Source organism: Hyalella azteca, unplaced genomic scaffold, assembly GCF_000764305.2.
Source record: "Hyalella azteca isolate HAZT.00-mixed unplaced genomic scaffold, Hazt_2.0.2 contig5174, whole genome shotgun sequence".
NCBI lineage: Eukaryota > Metazoa > Arthropoda > Malacostraca > Amphipoda > Hyalellidae > Hyalella > Hyalella azteca.
Window position 1 is genome coordinate 214,819 of NW_025935373.1, and position 17,029 is coordinate 231,847.

At 35.8% G+C, this 17,029-nt stretch overlaps 1 protein-coding gene across 1 annotated transcript in view; it reads left to right on the top strand.

The window, feature by feature from the left end:
• LOC108671664 (dipeptidyl aminopeptidase-like protein 6) overlaps positions 1-9,095 on the top strand; it is a 30,787-nt gene extending 21,692 nt beyond the window's left edge. Inside the window, exons 8-18 of the mRNA XM_047880313.1 lie at positions 552-584; positions 1,655-1,767; positions 2,388-2,511; positions 2,698-2,925; positions 3,358-3,431; positions 4,332-4,506; positions 5,016-5,192; positions 5,663-5,808; positions 6,201-6,320; positions 7,794-7,957; positions 9,079-9,095. Coding sequence (XP_047736269.1) covers positions 552-584; positions 1,655-1,767; positions 2,388-2,511; positions 2,698-2,925; positions 3,358-3,431; positions 4,332-4,506; positions 5,016-5,192; positions 5,663-5,808; positions 6,201-6,320; positions 7,794-7,957; positions 9,079-9,095 — 1,371 coding nt within the window. The remainder of the gene's footprint in view (positions 1-551; positions 585-1,654; positions 1,768-2,387; positions 2,512-2,697; positions 2,926-3,357; positions 3,432-4,331; positions 4,507-5,015; positions 5,193-5,662; positions 5,809-6,200; positions 6,321-7,793; positions 7,958-9,078) is intronic.
• The last annotated feature ends 7,934 nt before the right edge of the window (positions 9,096-17,029 follow it).

Genomic DNA, 17,029 nt, shown 5'->3' on the forward strand with positions numbered 1-17,029 from the left:
TCGTACAGGGGAGAGGACATGTCATTGCTTCAACTTAAATATCCTTTGGTAAGAAGCATTTCTTACTGTACCATGCAAAGCTTCTCTTTAATATGTTTAATTATTGTTGAAGAAAAAATTGAACCAATTCGTAACGACTCCAGCGTCTCTCCCGTGCCTATATTGTCGTACAGGGGAGAGGACATGTCATTGCTTCAACTTAAATACCCTTTGGTAAGAAGCATTTCTTTTTGTACCTGACAAAGCATCTCTTTAATATGTTTAATTATTGTTGAAGCAAAAATTGAACCAATTCGTAACGACTCCAGCGTCTCTTCCGTGCCCATATTGTCGTACAGGGGAGAGGACATGTCATTGCTTCAACTTAAATACCCTTTGGTAAGAAGCATTTCTTACTGTACCATACAAAGCTTCTCTTTAAAATGTTTAATTATTGTTGAAGCAAAAATTGACTTAATTCGTAACTACTCCAGCGTCTCTTCCGTGCCTATATTGTCGTACAGGGGAGAGGACATGTCATTGCTTCAACTTAAATATCCTTTGGTAAGAAGCATTTCTTATTGCTTCAACTTAAATACCCTTTGGTAAGAAGCATTTCTTACTGTACCATGCAAAGCTTCTCTTTAATATGGTTAATAATTGTTGAAGAAAAAATTGAACCAATTCGTAACGACTCCAACGTCTCTTCCGTGCCCATATTGTCGTACAGGGGAGAGGACATGTCATTGCTTCCACTTAAATATCCTTTGGTAAGAAGCAATTTTTATTGTACCGTACAAAGCTTCTCTTTAATATGGTTAATTATTGTTGAAGCAAAAATTGAAACAATTCGTAACGACTCCAGCGTCTCTTCCGTGCCCATATTGTCGTACAAGGGAGAAGACATGTCATTGCTTCAACTTAAATATCCTTTGGTAAGAAGCATTTCATTTTGTACCATACAATGCTTCTCTTTTATATGTTTAATTGAAGCAAAAATTGAACCAATTCGTAACGACTCCAGCGTCTCTTCCGTGCCCATTTTGTCGTACAGGGGAGAAGACATGTCATTGCTTCAACTTAAATATCCTTTGGTAAGAAGCATTTCTTACTGTACTATACAAAGCTTCTCTTTAATATGGTTAATTATTGTTGAAGCAAAAATTGAACCAATTCGTAACGACTCCAGCGTCTCTTCAGTGCCTATATATTGTCGTACAGGGGAGAGGATATGTCATTGCTTAAACTTAAATATCCTTTGGTAAGAAGGATTGTATTGTATCCTACGAAGCATCCCTTTAATATGGATATTGTTGCAGTAAAAATTGAACCAATTCGTGTTTCATATAAGTGTGGATGGGTCACTTCCAACGGATGAAATTCTAATCCAAAGTCATTTATGTTTTTTTACTCCTGATTACACTTGTTTTCTAGTGATATAATCATTTTTGAACCAAAACGAATTTAACGTAGATAAGTGCCTCGAATAACCTAGATTTTTTCAAGCTTAAATTGAGGAAATTATTTTCGTACCTGTGCAAAGTCAATTCAATTCCGAAGAATCGACGCTTTTCAAAGATTAAAAATGATATATTCGGAGACAGGTCCATTAATTTCATTCCTAATAATCATTGAACGAAATAAAGTGTTTTTAGTATATATTTTTTATTATCAGGTTGACGCGACGAACCCCAAAGTCACGCTATTCGTAGTCGAGCTGAGAAGAGGCAACGCATCCAATCCTCCTGAGAGCGTGGAGCTGAAGCCGCCAGCCAGAATACATGCACAGTGAGTTATTGGCTTTACACGTGACACAAATGTGTAAAGCCAATGTGTTAAATGGTAGACTTAAATGTGTTTTTAAAGGACTTAAATGTGTTTTAAGTTTTCACAAATGCACTCAATGCTCAATACGCTCAAACTCTTTCAAGTCACTCATTTGAATAGCGAATCCACTTAAATTCAATGCCATTAGATTATCTATAAATACTTCTACATTGATGCCTGAAATTCTCAGTACTTGCATGTTTGTTTACACTTCATCTCTTATTTTTTTTTTTGCTTAAATAGCCTTTAGACGTGCAATGCCATTTTACTTCGTTCTCGCAATAAAATTGATTGTTTATGGACATTGAAAACAAATTGCGCAAATGGTTTAAAAAAATGCCTCTTCAGTTTGAATATTGTGCATCATACATCGCGCACTAAACTGAGCGACTAATGGCCGATTTCGTTCTCTTATAAAGAGAATTTAATTTATGAACTATGATTCCAAATGACTGATATATTGCAAATGTATTAATTGATAGACCCCTATAATATTCACGATGATTGCATATAGAAGTATACATACACAATTCCTGCACTTAAAAACTTTTTCTATACCCCATTTTCATTTGCCCGTGCAGCGACCACTACCTGACAGATGTGAAGTGGGTGGACTTATCCACAGTGTCGGTGGTGTGGCGGAACCGACAGCAGAACGTCAGCGTCACGAGCATCTGTTCTCCTCCAATGTGGTACTGCGAAGAGGTAATCAACTAACATAAATAGATTAATAAATTACTGTTAATCGACACTGTCGATGATTTGGAAGATGTCCTCAACTCACTTCTGACTAAATTTATTCTTGGGTCTATTTCATTGGGTTGTATTTCTTGGGTCTTCTTAGGTTTATTTCATGTATTAGTTATTTATAAATTGTATGCATTTCTATAGTTGACAGTTGAAGAGAGTGACGCCCAGAGGTGGGTGGTCGGGCGGGCGGCGCCGGTGTTCGGTATCAACGTAAGCCACTACGTTACACTGAGTCCCTTATTTGATGCCGAGATGGGATCGTTCCCTCACATACACCAGGGAGGGCGTAACTCCAAGCACAAGACTCCCCTCACCCACGGACCGTACACGGTCTTCAGGGTGCTAGCCTGGGACGTCCACAGGCACTTTGTGTGAGCCTTTGAAACTATACGGTTAAATAATTTCATTTTTTTTTGTTAATAAACACTTGACAGTAAATGAGTGCAGCACCTCAGAACTAGATAAGAATTTTTTATATTATTGACAACAGAATTAGTTTTGTATCACCAAATTATTCGAAATTTCATTGATTTTACCAAATTGTTTCATTAATTAAAAAAATTGTTATACAAATCAATACTTTTGAAATTTTCACTGGCAAAATTCATTCTTAAGCAATTCATCGAAGATTACAGAAATTCGGCTCATATGACAAAAATGGTGCTTTAACTTGTAGCAAATTTTAAATAATTTTCGCTTTAATTTTAATTACGGCATCTCACTTACAATTTTCAATCAATACCCAAAACATGACTTGTCAATGACAAAGGTCGTGCTTTAACTTGTAACAAATTTACCAAGCACAAGACTCCCCTCACCCACGGACCGTACACGGTCTTCAGGGTGCTAGCCTGGGACGTCCACAGGCACTTTGTGTGAGCCTTTGAAACTCTACGGTTCAATTATTTCTTTTTTAGCGCATTTTCTCATTTATGGAAAAAATGCACTATTGCGCTCGCCATGTCCGTCTGTCCGTCCGTCTGTCTGTCCGTCCGTGACTTCACATTTTCGTCGACGAGAAAATGCGCTCTCTGTCACTCACTGCAGTGAGTACTGAGTTATATTTTTGTTAAAAAACACTCGACAGTAAATAAGTGCAGCATCGCAGAACTAGATGAGAATTTACATATATCACTGACGACATAATTACTTCTGTATCAAGAAATTGTTTTAATATTTCATTGAATTTTTTCCAAATGGTTTCATTAATTAAGAAAAATATTCTTAAAAATAATACTTTTGAGATTTTCACTGGCGAAATTCATTCTCAGTTACTTCATTGAAGATTCGAGAAATTCCACTTTAATGACAAAAATCGGGCTTTAACTTGTAACAAATTTTAAATAATTTTTCTCCTTTCAATTACGACGTACCACTTGCAAACTTCAACAATAATCAAAACATGACTTGTCAATGACAAAGGTCGTGCTTCAACTTGTAACAAATTTTAAATAATTTTCCTCCTTTCAATTACGACATCCCACTTACAAACTTCAATCAATACCAAAACATGACGTGTTACACCGAGCAGTTATTACGAAGCAAATGACTTGTCAATCAATACCCAAAACATGACTTGTCACACCGGGCAGTTATTACGAAGCCAACGACTTGTCAATCATTACCCAAAACATGACTTGTTACACCGAGCAGTTATTACGAAGCAAACGACTTGTCAATCAATACCCAAAACATGACGTGTTACACCGGGCAGTTATTACGAAGCAAACGACTTGTCAATCAATACCCAAAACATGACTTGTTACACCGGGCAGTTATTACGAAGCCAACGACTTGGATGCGCCGTCGGAGCGACATCTGTGGCGAGTGACAGACATGCAGGCTGCGGTGCCACGGATGCAAGAATGCCTCACATGTCCCCTGACCAACACCTCGACCAGATCTTGTCGTCACTACACTCCTGTTTTCCATCGCAGCAACATCGAACTCGTTAGTTCTAATTATTGCTTCATTTCGTATATTTTAGTGTCTGGTATTATTAGATTGACAATTTTTCGTGTATTCTGATATAATTATTGCTTCAATTCGTATATTTTAGTGTCAAGTGTACCCTAATAATAAAATTACATTGTATAAGTTTTCGTATTTATTGAGTGTGTGTTATGTTCCAATTCATATTAGGCATCTGAAGTAATCACGTACATTACAATTTCAATTTTCCCGTCAATTGTGCGTTCTTATTGTCCGTCCTTCTTCCATCGCGATTTTAAAATGATTTCACAGCGAATAGGTAAGGGGGTTACTGAACGAATAATTTTAATATGAGTAGAATGTTGAAATATCATCGAAATTTAATAATTTCGTTCTCCCTGAATTGCTTACACATATTTTTTAGACATATTCCTTGAACCACATCCAAAAGTTCTTAACTTGCAATTAATGGAGCGATGTCACGTCTAAGTTTAAATATATTCTATATTTGGCTGATGTTTGTACAGGTGATGCTATACTGTGAAGGTCCCTCAGTGCCACACACGCTGCTCTACTCCCTGCTGGACGAGGAAGTGATATACACCATACAAAACAACTCACACCTTCTTAACCTGAGCAACAGTATGGCGTGGCCGCAAATACGGGACTTTAGGATACGACTTGACAACGGCTTTACGGCGACCGTGAGTTGCATCAGTAATGATAAGGGAATTAATACGCAAAGTTGCACATGTATTAGAAATATTTTCGGTTTTAGGCTGTAACTAGGAACTAGGTTTGTGGTTGCGTTTAGTTGGAGATTTTTCAAATTTATTGGCCTACGACGCGTATAATATATTTTGTATTGTCTTTATCCTGAATATTTCAATGACGAGTTTGTAGAAAATTCAAAATTTAAAAGTAAATTTTGCAACTATATACGCAGTGCGCCAATGTGGTTAACTGATCAGAAAGGATATTGGGCAGTAAAATGTTATACAATTTGAAAAGTGAGCTTTCTAACCTCACTTAATGCATCACACTTAATCTAACCTCGCTTAATGTATTGCACTCACTTAATGTATTAGTTTATTTATTTATTACAGAATAAACGAAGAAACATACAAACGGGTGTGTGGTGAATTGTCACATGAATTTGATTTTGACGCCGCAGGTTAGAATGACGATACCGCCCGAGATCGTGGAGGAGAAGTCGGTGTTGGGGCACACCACCATCGTCAGGGTGACGGGCGTCACGGGCGAGCAAACTGTCAACCACAAATGGGGTGCTTCACTGGACACCTACTTTGTCAGCAACAGGTGCATATCTGATCAAATATAATTATTTATTAATTCATTTTTAAATATTTATATTTGTTATAATAGTAAATTCTCGATTAATTCTTGTACGTTACATGTATATATTTAAGTGATACCATACACTTGCTAGATTAGTCATGGAGGTTTAGTTAGTTTCCCAATAGTAAATAGGCTGCCATACCTAGGAAGGTATTCCAAACCAATCTTCTACTGCTTTTGTATCCACCCATCAATAATAAATTTTTTCATTCGATTTACAAATACTTGCATTGTGAGAAATATTCCTATAACATAATATTAACTCATTAGTCTCCTGCAACATTTAAGACTAATTTCAAATAATTTCTCAAAAACTTTTTGATGAAGCGTTAATCTCGCTTGGTGCATCACAGATCGTGGGTAGTGCTGCAGATGGACGTGAGAGGCGCTGGTGGCCAGGAGCTCGCCGAGTACTACCAGCCCGCCTGGTCACTAGGCACGGCCGAGGCGCACGACTACACTGCTCTTATCAAGTCAGATTTGTTATCTCTCATGATTAAAACAGAGAAACTTGTTTAATTACAATAATACCTCGTTAAATGAGAATGTATTTTTATTATCTTAAGTGAGATTTGTTATCTTTCATGATTTAAACAGAGAAACTTGTTCTATAACTGTTCTCATCAAGTCAGATTTGTTATCTTTAATGATTAAAATATAGTATCTTGTTTTATAACTGCCCTTATTAAGTCAGTTTTGTTATCTTTAATGATTAAAATATAGTATCTTGTTTTATTACAATAATACCTTGTTAAATAAGAATTGATTTTTATTTCTCATCAAGTGAGATTTGTTATCTTTCATGTTTAAAATAGAGAAATTTGTTCTATAACTGCCCTTATTAAGTTGGTTTTATCTGTTATGATTTAAAAAGAGAATCTTGTTTTATTACAATAATTACTCGTTAAATGAGAATTTATTTTTATTTATCATCAAGTGAGATTTGTTATCTTTCATGATTTAAACAGAAAAATTTGTTAAATTACAATAATCCCTTATTAAATGAGAATTGATTTTTATTTATGTTATTACACCGTGCATTTTATTCCATTACAGTAGTAATGAAATTAGGACATGCATATGACACTTATAATATAAGAATTTATAGCTTCATTCTGTTTACATCGAGTAATGTGAGGTACCAGATGAAGCCGAAAATTTATTATAACATGAATTAATAACGGCTAGTCATCTCTGTAACGGAAAAAATGTTGCGAAATGATATACTATGGAATTTGCTTCCCAATAATTCAGATGGTAGAAAATGTTAAGATTGATCATTGCATTTTCCTTGGGTACATTTTTAAAGGAACTACGATGAATCCTCTTGGCGTTCTCTTTAGTAGTTAGTTCAGTTACGATTTGAGCACCTAATTCATGTCAATACTTAAAGTGCTTCTGTTATGAATTAATGATGAATCTAAATTCAAATGTTGTTATGGAACGAGTGCCCCAGCTCGAGTGTATGGAAGGCATGAACGCTCAAGACTGGAGAACGACTTTATTTGCATTTAGTTTGCATTGGCGTGCAAAAACGTCTATCAATTTTTTTCAAGTAAGATATTCAAGTCAACCCATTATTTAGAATTCCTCTCCACTCGTACTGTGTCAACCCAATTATTTAATTATGGAGAATTTAGGTACTTGCCCTAGACCGTTCAACTGATGAAACTTTTATCTACCCCAGTAAGCAATGTTCTCACGGTCCCTGAAACACATTTGTTTCAGGGACCGTGAACCCATAAATCAGTCAACCCACAAATCAGTCAACCCATAAATCATTTATTAATAATTCCCGTTGCGAGAATCGTTTTTTACACTGAATATGGTTGATAGCTTCACCGATTGATACTGTAAGTAGTTATAGAAGGCCATAAATTTAACTAAATAAATGCAGACTATTTTTCACTGAGTTTCAGCGTGAAATTTGGCATGTAAACGTGTAGGTACCTTGGCGAGACGCTGGACCTGGTGGATGCTGACCGGGTGGGGGCGTGGGGGTGGGGGGCGCACGAGGGTTACAACACCCTACGGCTGCTACAGGAGGACGGAGACGGTCTCCTTAAATGCGTCGCTGCCATCGGTCCTGTCACAGACTGGGCCTCCTACGGTAACCTTGGCAACGGCCAAAATGTGTTAAGAGAGATACTTGCTTGCTTTCCTATTTATTTTGAAAGTTCAAGTTTATTCTGTTTCATATTTTCAGAAATTCTGTGAGCTTTTTCCTTTTATAATGTTTCAAGTTTTTTCTTATGCCGAAAAAAATAGTTTTAGCTTCAAGTTTCTTTGAGTGAGTTCTTCGTGGGAGCTAGAAACAATCTCTCTTCCTTGCGATGTCTTTGCTTGATTCTGATTAGCACGGAAGAAACACTTATACTTTCTTGCCTTTTTTTCATCCAATTTTCCAAAGGGAGGAAATTTAATTGAATTAATTTCTTCTCGTCTAACAATTTTCGATTCTGATTCTACATCTCCATTGTTAGATTTGTTTTTTAAATCATAAAGCGCGGCTACTTTTTAATTATGTTCTCAAGAACAAAAGCTTCTTCTCATTGATTAACTTTTCACCATAACATTTTGTCGAGGTATAAATCGCCAGAATGTGACATAAACGGCAATGGGTGAATATGATGTAGAGTTACATAGCTTGCTAGTTTTATCTGTGCGTGCACTTATTAGCTCAAACACATCCATTTTATTGGATCTGAAGACACTATGCATTGTCGCCACCATGCATTTAATAAAGACACCATGCATTTTTTAAAGACACCATGCATTGTCGCCACCATGCATTTAATAAAGACACCATGCATTTAATAAAGACACCATGCATTTAATAAAGACACCATGCATTTTTTAAAGACACCATGCATTTACTAAAGACACCATGCATTTAATAAAGACACCATGCATTTTTTAAAGACACCATGCATTTTTTANGTTCAAATGAATTAATGAACAATCAAAACTATAATCAGATATAATATACAATGATGTATTTCGTTTGTAAGTATTCTAGTCACAGCCACTCGTCAAAATGTCCCAACTGCTTGAGCATTTCAGAGCCGTTCTTAATTAAAGTAACCAAAATGAGTGAAACAACATGGGATGAAGTGTCCAATATTATCGATGTTCTTGATTTTCACAGCGCAAGCTACTGAAATGTGTCGGCCTTGGTGTTAACTCGTCGTCTTTTTATCAATGTACGCAATGTATGCGTCAATGGTGCAGTTGACGCTATCGTCTAGGTGTGCTTCAATCGCTTCGCTAGTACGGAAAACGGCTATCAGGCTGACGCCAACTTCAGCTAAAATGTTCTGATTAAGTGCCTGCAATTCGCTTATTTTTAAAATTTTATGGAAAAATTTGCGCAGCGGCAGGGAAGCGATAGAAGGAATGAACTATGGATGTACGATGACTTAGGAATCGTACTATGGATGTACGATGACTTAGGAATCGTACTATGGATGTACAATGACTTAGGAATCGTACTATGGATGTACGATGACTTAGGAATCGTACTATGGATGTACGATGACTTAGGAACTGTACTATGGATGTACGATGACTTAGGAATTACGGACGCAATAATGAGCGTTGTTTTCACCTGTTCAATGGCAGAGTATTATTGTTTTTTCACTGGGGTAAATTTGTAATACTTAACTTGTAACTCAACAAGACCTTTATTGTTTCTATAATGCATGCCACGTATTCTGGTATGATCTTTTTCGTTTTTTGTGTGTTTTCGAACAACCATTCCATTACTGAATTCCGGGGCCTTCTACAATGTTTTTTCAAGTTATTGTATTTTTCGTTTATTTATGCAAATTATCCAGACATTGTTAGAAGCTTAATTAACATTAATTGATAATTTATTCCTAAAATTTACAACTGTAATATTTTTTGATTGATGTGTAAGGAGATTGACCAACAAAATTCATGGTCTTTTATTTTTTAAATCACTAGAGCTTGCACGTGATATACTGAGCACCTCAGAGCCGATTTATTGATTACCGCAACCTCAGGATGCTTCTGTCGAGCTCATGTTCGTTAAAAACCATTCATGTATTCAACTTATGACCATTGTAGCATTAATACTCATTCACTCCGAGTCTTCACTTCAGAAGCAAATAATTGTTCGCCTCGCGCTCATAAGTTACATCAAAACTCTTTTAAAGTCGACTTATTATGCTTAATTATTAATTTCACAGCTTTTTTTGTTGTGATTTCTGATCGCGTTTACGTCTTGCATGTCTCTACGATCGGTAGATAACATTGATTTGCAGGTAATCACGGTAAATCTAAAAAAATACGTCGTGCGATGAATAAGCGGGTAAGGGATATTGAGGTATTTTATTCTCGTATTATTATTATAAATTCACTACTAAGCAGGAATAATTTATGCTTGAAAAATATTATATGCCACATTCACTGCGTGCACTTTTTTCAATGAACGGATGTCAATAATTAGCAGGAGATATATATTCCTTCGATATGTGCATACTTGATCTTTTTAGGATCTATATATAATTTTTAAACATTTTTACATGAAAATTTTCAATAATATTATAACATTTCCATTGATTGCTGTACAATTTACTTTTTTAACTTATAATGCTTGTTATGTAGTTTGAAACCGCATTAGGGCAATGAATTCAGGCTATGCAAAACTATTCCCCGTTTTTATAGTATATTATCGGCATCAAATAGTTCATCATGTTTTTCCGAGATAACTTCTTCGCTGCGGTTATATTTAATGTTAAAATCCAACGCTTAATTAAATTTAATTAAATATAAAAAGTTATCCGTTACAAGGAGAATTTTCAATAATATAATGGCAACTGCTTCCAATAACTCAAATATTGAATTTTCCGTTCCATTATTTCGTTTCGATCAACAATCAGCAGAATATTAAATATTTTTCCTATTCATATGCAAACATCATGCAGGTTGAATTTTCGAGTGAATCGAACTCGACTTATTTTCACAATTAATAGAGCACTGGCTGGGCCGATACTTTCAAAAAAAGTTAAGAGATCGTAAGTTCATCAGCCAATCATTGACGGCCTTTCGAGCAAAATCCACCAATCGTAGACAAGAAAATAGAGCGTAAGTACTTACGTTCACTTAGCGACTTTTGAAAGTATGGCCCCTGGGCCCATGCTTCAAAAAAAGTTAAGAGGTCGTAAGTTCATCAGCCAATCATTGACGGCCTTTCAAGCAAAATCCACCAATCATAGACAAGAAAATAGAGCGTAAGTACTTACGTTCACTTAGCGAGTTTTGAAAGTATGGCCGCCGGAATATAATCTTGTATTGGTGTTATATTCTCGAACAAGATTTTAATGTTTTGTAACTTTTTCCCCTGTAGGAACTGTGCACCATGATCAGACTAGAGCTAATAGCGAAGTGTTTGACAATATATTAATTAGTCATTGAATGCAATGAAGCCTTGTGGTTTCCGTCAGATAACTCAGGACCTTTTTGTAGAAGATGTGCCGAGACTCGAATAGTATTATAACTTTGATGCTTTAGTTCCTAGTATTAATGAAAACGTAGAACATAGGCGTGTAATACAAAACATTCCACATAAACTACAATTGCCAAATCATTGCTTATAAAAGTCATATCCGTAACGATAGGTGTAGAACAGCTTCTTTTATACGAAACTGTGTTCATTTCAATTAACTACTGCGTCTTAATGAAAATATTTAGAAGTCACTGAAATTGAAGAAGGTGTTAGCTATAATTTGTGTATACTGTATTTCCAATTATACACACAAAAATTTACTCATGCGTCTTAATGAAAATATTTAGAAGTCACTGAAATTGAAGAAGGTGTTAGCTATAATTTGTATATATTTTCAATTATACGAACAAAAATTAACATATGTCTCGAACTTTCGTTGATAATTTGTTCGATATTTCCACGTCTCAAGACTATCAAATTAGATGTACCTTTCATGGAGTTATTTCTTAATAATTTTTATCTAACAGTCAATACGATAAAATAGCTAATCCTTTTTGTTGCTTAGCGACTGTAATTCGTTGAGGAAATAGCTTCAATTTATCATAATTAGGCGGTGCGTTGCTCAATGTCGTTCTCAAATATTATAGTAATAGGCTTAGGTCAATGGTAACAAATATCATAAGCGTAAATCCGCGCGTCATTAGAGCTATCATACTGCAGTGCTGGTGCACGTGAACAGATATGAACCAAATGCAGGTTTTATTATAGGTTGTCGACATTAAGTTTATTCGTCATTCTGCGAACTGGTAGTTTTATCATGGATTTGTGATTATTAATTACATGGGATTTAGCTAATTTCCTGTTAATATGGTTTTGTTTGGTTGAAATGGGTGGCAGGAGCCTTCTTTTTGTGGGTCCACTGGAGATATTTCGTATGTTTGGAAAATTTTGTGATAAGTAATGAATGAGTTGAGCTTTTACATTTTTCTAGACTATCCGGCGAGTGGTTAATGACATTGAAGGATTCATTTTAGTTGGGTAAAATACGGGTATACATTTTCATAGAGTCGTGTAAATTTGTGTTAAAAGGAATATAGCTATGGGTAATCTTTTCTCAAATTTATGTATTGATTTTTATTGCACTCACACAACTCCGTGGGCATGTCCAAATTTAGAAACGCATCTCCTCTTATAGTAGTTATTGCTTTGATTAGACTTACTCACTGAGTACTACTACTACTCACAAAACGTTAAATATTCCCCAGTATTAAATTGAGTGTTCGCAACAGAAAAATAAATGCATTGTTTTAAAATGTACGAATCATTTGCTGCTGATACAGGAGTTGTGTGCGGCATTCCTTGTACTGCCTTCATTGTTGGTGAACTAAAACGTCTAGTTTTTACGGAGCTTTCAACGCCGTAGACCAAAGTTGAAACATAATACGCAAATGCTGCAAATACCGTCTTTCATTGTTGGAATTTGGCTAATCATAACCGTATTTTTGGGTTTTCAAATTCCTAACGGTTTCAATTACCGTTGCTAATTCAGAGTAAAGTACAGGGTTGTTATAAATGATGGACCCAATTTAATAAATTCGAATTTATCTAAGTATAAATTCAGAATTAATAACTTTTACACCAATGGAAAAAGACGGTCTAAATTTTTTTACCTATTCAAACACGGAATTGGGCGACGGCAGAAACAGCCGCTTGAGTTCTCGCGCCAGCAGCCAAGAGGTTCAATACTGAATTTGAGACGAAGTGCCCGCTGCACTCTAACTTGCAACTCACTTTTAGCGGAACGACTTTTTTAGCGGAAACAGGAACGCAGAAAACCTTGTGCTGTACAACAGCAGCCATCTCACTCACGAGTGACCGTTGTTGCATTTGCTAGTCATATGACTTTTAAGTCCCAGCTAAGGAAGAAGATGGGCAGAGACTAGAGGTTTGGGGAACTGTATTTTGTGGAATCTGGCATACAACTGAAGAACAAAGGCTTGCTTGCCTGACATCGACATACTATCGACAATTTAACAATGTAGTAGTTCTACTTGAATTTGATCATAATACGTAAACACGTAACTAATTGAACACGAAGGCGGCTGGCTGGAGCGAGAGCTCTAGCGGCCGTTTCCATCGCCGCCGTCGTTTGAGTAGGTAACAAAATTTTGAATTTTTGTTTTTCCATTGGTGTATAAATTATAAAAGTCTAAATTTATACTTGAATTAATATGAATGTATTAAATTGGCTCTATCATTTGGAATAACCCGGAATTACTACTTGTTTTCGCCTTCAATGGCAGGCGGGATCACAACTGTTTCCTCCAATAAAAAAAAAGCTCGTATTCGTTGTTTATCAGTTAAATTTACTTAGCTGGTCGTATATTATTCAATTTTTGAGAAAATTATCTAAGCTATTCCCTGAAAATTTTTAGGGAAGCTAAGTTTATTTGCTTTAAAAAACAGAAATATATTAACAACGGGTACTAAGTATATAGCCGACGGTCTATAAATGAAATTTCTATTTACACAATGACCAGCAATGTAAATTTTATTGTTGATGTGTGTTCGTGTGTGTAGGAGTAAACATAGCTTCGAAATTACAGTGTGCACGATGATCTAGTTATGCCTTAATTAAGTAAATGAGCATCGGCATTGGACCAGAGAGCGTTGCGTTTTGCAAGAAATTTTACCGTTATTTTACACTATTGCGAAAATATATAACATAGACTGCTTTAAGAGGCTGTTATTCGTTTGAGTAGCTTTTGTAAATATTATTTTTAATAAAGAAGCGCTGAATGGAAGCCCTTAATTAATTGCCCCGTAACAGCGATGGTGTCGCCGATTAAGATCAACGCGATCTGAACAATGAAAAGTGGGTTTGAGCCAAAGTAGAGTGCGAACTTTCCTGTAGAAGCAAGCGAGTCTAGGGTTCTAGGGCAGCGAGTCTAGGGTTCAAGACTCGTCGAGCTTTGAATATTCAGAGACAGCTTTTATATAGCCTTAATGATCAACGCTGAAACCATATTTTTATACATTGTATATTAATGACGAGGTTACGTTCGGAGGTTTCAATCCGGCGTTTGTGACATAAAAACTGGACACGAGAGATAGATTATATAACATTTAAAATGATCAGTGAAGTACGTTGTATGCATTTATAATGTACACCCGATATATTTGTTCCGGATGGAGGTCATATCTACTCCTATGTTTAGAATGAGGGCCTCGCGTCAGAAAAGAGGAACCATCGTTTCTTCAACTTCTGAATCAATATTAATTAATTAATTATTTGTTTACAGTTGATATATTGAGGTTAAGTAGGCTTAACTAGAAAATAAATAAGTTTGAAACATCTGCTATTAGGAATGACCATTATATTCCGGTATATGAACTGAATGAGGAGTTGTACACAACACTACTATCTTTGTATAACCATAACCAAGGATATCAATGATATGTAATTTAAAAGTATAATTAACTAAATCGATTTCAATAATTAATATACATGCTACACAAGACCAACGTACGCAATTTACCTAAACATTTTTTTCATTCTGTTTTTCTTTCAAAGTTACAATGAAAATCGTACATTAAACTTCTTAGGCTCTTCAAGGTTTCATCGTGAATCAAGTTTCAGAATCGGGATTAAACCCGATTTTTAAATGAACGAAGTAACGTCTATAAATAGATAATATAAGGAATCACATACCAATATTGCTAGGGAATTGATGCACAGAAATAATCATTATTCCACAACCCAAAACATCAACAATAAAATGCACAGGCATTACATAGCTCTCTAAAAATGAATCACCATAGCAAAATCCCCCTACATAATAGTGAATGAAGTTCTCGACTAGTCGATGTCGCATCAATGACTAGTTTAAAACAAAAATGGCGAAATTAAACAACTAAATTACTAATAACAAAAAATAACTAATTGCGAAATTAAACAACTAAAAAACTATAATAACTACTTCAAATTAAAAAAATATATTCGCATATACGTTTCATTAGGACACTGGGTGAAAGCTGATTCAGCTGTCGACTCAAAGTTGGCCGCCTTCGTCGAACACCTCTAGGACCGTCGAGACCATGAGCTGGCGAAACAAGAAAAAAAAACTTGTTTTGGCCGGGTTGTAGATAAACTGATAAATGATTATCGCGTCGAAACGTCGAAGAAAGCTACCAATAAACTATATAGAAGTTAACTACACTGGAACTAGGTTCTTGTGTAGTGTCGGATGAGTTAGTTTAGTGTTGACGGCGCTGAAGGACTCGTGACTTGTTCACAGAAGATCTAAAACCTAGAATTTTGAGCAGAACTTATCTAAGGGGACGTTAAATTTAATAGCTACTTGACTTTTACCAGGTCCGCGGGGTTGTAGGCACTTCAAGTCTTAACATAAACTTCTGCATAGTCTATAGTCGGTTCGAACTCGGAGCGTCAACGATGCTAGCGGATGACTTCCACATGTCGATGACTCGAAGTTTGAAGCGAGGAGAAGTGTTGTTGGATGGCCGGGTTGAACCATATTTTTAGCGCATTTTCTCATTTATGGAAAAAATGCACTATTGTGCTCGCCAAGTCCGTCCGTCCGTCTGTCTGTCCGTCTGTCCGTCTGTCCGTGACCTCAAGTTTCCGTCGACGAGAAAATGCGCTCTCTGTCACTCACTGCAGTGAGTACTGAGTTACATTTTTTCAGCTTATAACAATAGCCCCTGGTGTTGGTTATTTCATATAATAGAAATTATTCAAAATCTTGTGATTCATGTGAGTTCTAGTGATTAATAAACGATGGCGATCTATAGGTTTGATTTTTGCTGCAGGTTTAGATTTATTTGACGACTCCTCATGATTAAATTGATGATCTAACATGAACTCCAGTCAAAACTCTTCGAAACTCTACACCTATTAAGAGCTATTAAAATTCTTTGTTTTTATCAGAACAAAATTTTAGAAAAATTAGGTTAAGATAGTTTATGCTAAGATAAGTTAGATTATTAAGATGCAAGAGCAAAAGAGGTTGGAAACATACATTTTTTCGTTGGATATTTATATGTTTATTATATTTATCTCTGACATTTTAGTTTGAAATTTAAAGATTAGTTCTGCTTCAAAACCATATAATATGATGGATATCGATGGAAACGGTCGGTAAATCTCGATTCAAGCTGTGTTGATCAGTCGATCAATAGTTGTGATGTAAGATCGACACTAATCTAAGGCAAAATGACTTGATGGTTGAAAAAAAACGCCAAAATTTCAAGTTAAAAGGCCATACTTTACTGCCTGGTTACCCAGAACGTGATCTGAAATGAGAGCGAGGACTGAGCTGCCCCACCGCCGTCTGCGCGGAGAAGAAACTTTTCACTCAATGAGGTAGGAAAATAATGTAGTGTCCCATAGTAAACGATTTTTGCGTCTCCTTCTTGTAGAAAACGATCTGAAAAAGTGTCTAGACGGAGTCCTGTGCCAGAAATGGACTATGGTTATTGGGATGAAACGGTCAACGAAGTTCACGCATATTATGTGTACTCATTTTTTGATACTGTGTACCTCAAATAGTTCCGTTGTAAACGCCTCGAATAATTTCGAATGCTTAAACTCCATGACTCAGCTTAATTCTAACATTATATATTACACATAGTGGTTGCCTTGGTAGGTACTACAATTGCTTTAATTACAAATACAAGTTGAAAGTCATT